Source organism: Limulus polyphemus, unplaced genomic scaffold (assembly GCF_000517525.1).
Source record: "Limulus polyphemus unplaced genomic scaffold, Limulus_polyphemus-2.1.2 Scaffold1213, whole genome shotgun sequence".
NCBI lineage: Eukaryota > Metazoa > Arthropoda > Merostomata > Xiphosura > Limulidae > Limulus > Limulus polyphemus.
This window is the reverse complement of record NW_013666823.1, coordinates 127,188-130,626: the sequence shown is the minus strand read 5'-3', so window position 1 is coordinate 130,626 and position 3,439 is coordinate 127,188. Positions and strand designations below refer to the sequence as shown.

At 32.0% G+C, this 3,439-nt stretch overlaps 1 protein-coding gene across 1 annotated transcript in view; it reads right to left on the bottom strand.

Annotated features, from left to right (window-relative positions):
* Positions 1 to 922: 922 nt before the first annotated feature.
* The window catches only part of LOC106462626 (vesicular glutamate transporter 3-like), a 58,639-nt gene continuing 56,122 nt past the window's right edge, over positions 923 to 3,439 (bottom strand). The window contains exon 12 of the mRNA XM_022389942.1: positions 923 to 1,458. Within this exon, the coding sequence (XP_022245650.1) occupies positions 1,162 to 1,458 (297 nt within the window). The 3' untranslated portion in view covers positions 923 to 1,161. The remainder of the gene's footprint in view (positions 1,459 to 3,439) is intronic.

Below are 3,439 nucleotides of genomic sequence, written 5' to 3'. Positions count from 1 at the left end.
AGCACCAGAAAGTTATATATTCTATTGCTAACTCTCTAAAGTTGTAACCTAATTAATGTTAAATATATTTTCTTTCAAACAAACTACCGGAAATAGCAGTTAAAATAAAATAAAAGTATTTGGCAGTGTCAACAAATTTTGTACAAATTTCAATTAGAAAGTTTGTTTGTTTGTAATTAAGCACAAACTACACAATGGGCTGTCTGTGCTCTGCCTAGCAAGGGTATCGAATCCTGGTTTTTAGCGTTATAAGTCAGTAGACATTCCGCTGTGCGACTTGGGGGGGGGGGCTATCAAAAAGCTATGAAATAGTTAACTGACGATGATCAGATTCAACTTTCAACTTGTACGGTAAAACGCGACTGCTCTGAACGCCAGACCGCGTTGGAATAATCGCAAAAGAGACGAGAATTTTTATGAATATGCTTAATGAGGAAAATTCCCGACTTCGGGAACCGATTTATCTTCGAAACGTCACATGAGGAAAAACAGTGTTTGGGTTCAGATCCAGAAGCATAAAAATACATCAGTGAAATACTATTCCGGGCAATTTTGGGCGTGGCAATTGCCGAGGTAATCGTTTCAGTTTCGTGCCCAAATTATGTGAATGATACAATTAAAAATTCTTTAATTCAACAGATGTTTCCGAGGTAAGGATCCTATCAACAGATGTTTCCGAGGTAAGGATCCTAAAACTTCACTTTTTTCATAAAAAAAACGTATTATCTAAAGTTATAAATACAGATCATTAATATAAAATGCTACCTTTGAATGTACTGGGATAAAATTAACTGAAATGTTGCGTTTTTCAGCATCAGTTGTAATAAAAGTGAAAGATGAGGACTATAACTTTTAAACCTTTGAGGCGACATCCATGCAATTTATTGATCATACAAAAATCATAAACAAACAAACCCGGCAATGATAACTAAAATTAAAATACAAAAACAAAAGAACACTAAATATTTAATGATGCACCTACAAACAATTCTCTATGCCTGAAACACATAAATTTTATTAAGATTACAATTGAAAACAATTAATTTTTACTTATTGTCATTATTAATACTATTCCATTTTTTTACATTGTTTTTACACATAACTTCAACATTGTTTACTTCAAATATAACATCAATCTCACGTTGAGGTTACGGGGGAATATTACTCCCCTTGAGATGCTTCAGTAGATCCCCCCTTAGTTGGTTTAAGCACAGTTTCCTGGCAAAGGTTTAAAGTGTGATATGATGACTGTTTAGAAGATGTGGCAAAAGGTCTATCGGTTTGATCATTTTCGTCTTTGAAAACGTTTTCTAATGGATTCCACGACGTTTCTTCCGCTTCTGGTGGAGGTTCTGCCCATGCCTGGACCTCACCAGAGGCGAAAACAGCGTAGAATATGATACCACCAAAATGAATTAAACTGGCTATCAAAAATACCTTTTCCCATTCCTCGGCCGTCTGAAATAAAACAAAAAACAAATCAATTTCCACTAGGTGGCAATCAAGAGAGAACGCTGCAGATTTTGAGCTCTTTAGAGAACGAGGAACATTTATTAATCATAAACTGTCTGCTAACATTGTTTCGTGGTTAAGCGTCTTGAATAAAACCTAACTCAGTTATACTTAACGAACAACTTACCCTATTTTAACTGTAAATTATTATCTGGCTTTAAAAGTATATTTTATATTTTAAAAAAGGTGCATAGGAAATTTCCTTTTTTCCCCTCTCATTTTAATGAAAATAAGTGGTTCAGCTATTATAAACTGGAATCACGTTGATAATTTAGACTAAGTTGTTTTTTTAATTATATTTTCTTTTTTTTTTTTCGTGTGCGGACTTCGCATTGGAGTTGTTGGAAGTGACACGTCATCAAAGATGGTGAAGAACAAACAAAAGTAAGATCAAGTAGACGAACCAATCGAGCTGGAAAAAACTGTGGACAATCCACATTCTAGAGTTCCTATTGACTTTTAGAACTTCTCCTACTGTTATGTTGAATTCGTTGTTGTCGATGTTTTTTTAGCAATAAGATTGATAGATGTATATTTTTTGAAACTTTTTTCATTTATGTGAATACAAAAGAATAAGTATTGTAGGATCAGGTGCACCCTTATAACAACTGTAAAAAACAACACTTACGAGTTAGTGATTGATAACGTTGTACAAACTAGTAATACTATAGTTTCTGAGCAATACTTTTTTATGTAGGAAACTATGTGGTTAATATAATAATAAATTGAGTGTTCCACAAGTACAAAATACTGAATCACATAGCAAGAGTCATAATTAGTTCAAGATTGACATAATGCATGGAGTTGAGATTATATCATGACACCTGATCATTATCTGTGCTACATAATAAAATATGCTGTTATCCTAAAATTCCTATTCCAATCAAGCCGTTCAAAGCGTTCTTTATTGTACGTCACTATTTTTTTTTCGTTCTGTTTTTGTGCCTTTAACGTGTTACTAAATGCTACATTTTATATCACTCATGACTGTTTATTCTAATAAGCTGAACATCTCAAATATTTCCTTCAAAACAGCCACGCTTAAAATCAAGATGCCACTAATAGCCGAAAGAGGTCGCTTTAAAATGTTCTCTAAAACAATAAATAGCTGCATTTAAACAAAATTTCAAAAACAATCCTTACCAAAGTTAAAAGAAGACATATATTCAAAAATAAAGCACAACAATAATATTTTTTCATATAATTTTATAAAGAAATATTCCCATGATTAAAAATTATAATAAGAATCATATTACAGGCTGAAACATAAAATAATCAATTATGTATATCACAATTATTCTGTTCGAATAATTAGTCATTAGTTTCAGTACTCAGTAAACATTTTAGAAATCTATCAGATTCGCTTGACAATAAACTGTTTTTCAGTTAAATACCACTAATCGTAGTACTCATACCTCATTGAAAATAATTTAGAAAATGGGAACTTTCTAAAAAAGGAGTTTTTCGGGAAGTACTGCAGTGGAAACGTGTTCGGATTGTGCTGATATAAACTCTGATGTTTTTATATATTAAAAGTAGTACCCTTTATTGAAAAAAATAACAGTTTTTTAAGAACTCCATTATTTTAGTATACTTACAAATTACATCAATAAAGATATAATCAAAACCTCACGTGCAGTCCTAGTGCAGGTCATGTTCTTGTTGTGAGGATAGTGCTTTTATTTAAAATTGTGTTCTGTGATAAAGAAAAGGTTGTTGCACATACCGTAGTTATTTATTTAATTGTCTGAATCTTGAATACCCGAAGTGTGAAATTTTATGGATTTTTCTTTGTGATGCCACTAAATAGATGGCGCCACATTGTATTTATTATTTCGGCTGTATACATAGATACATATATACACGCTATTTCCATTATAGTAAGATTCTGTTTGTATGTTTTTTTAATTTCGCGCAAAGCTACACG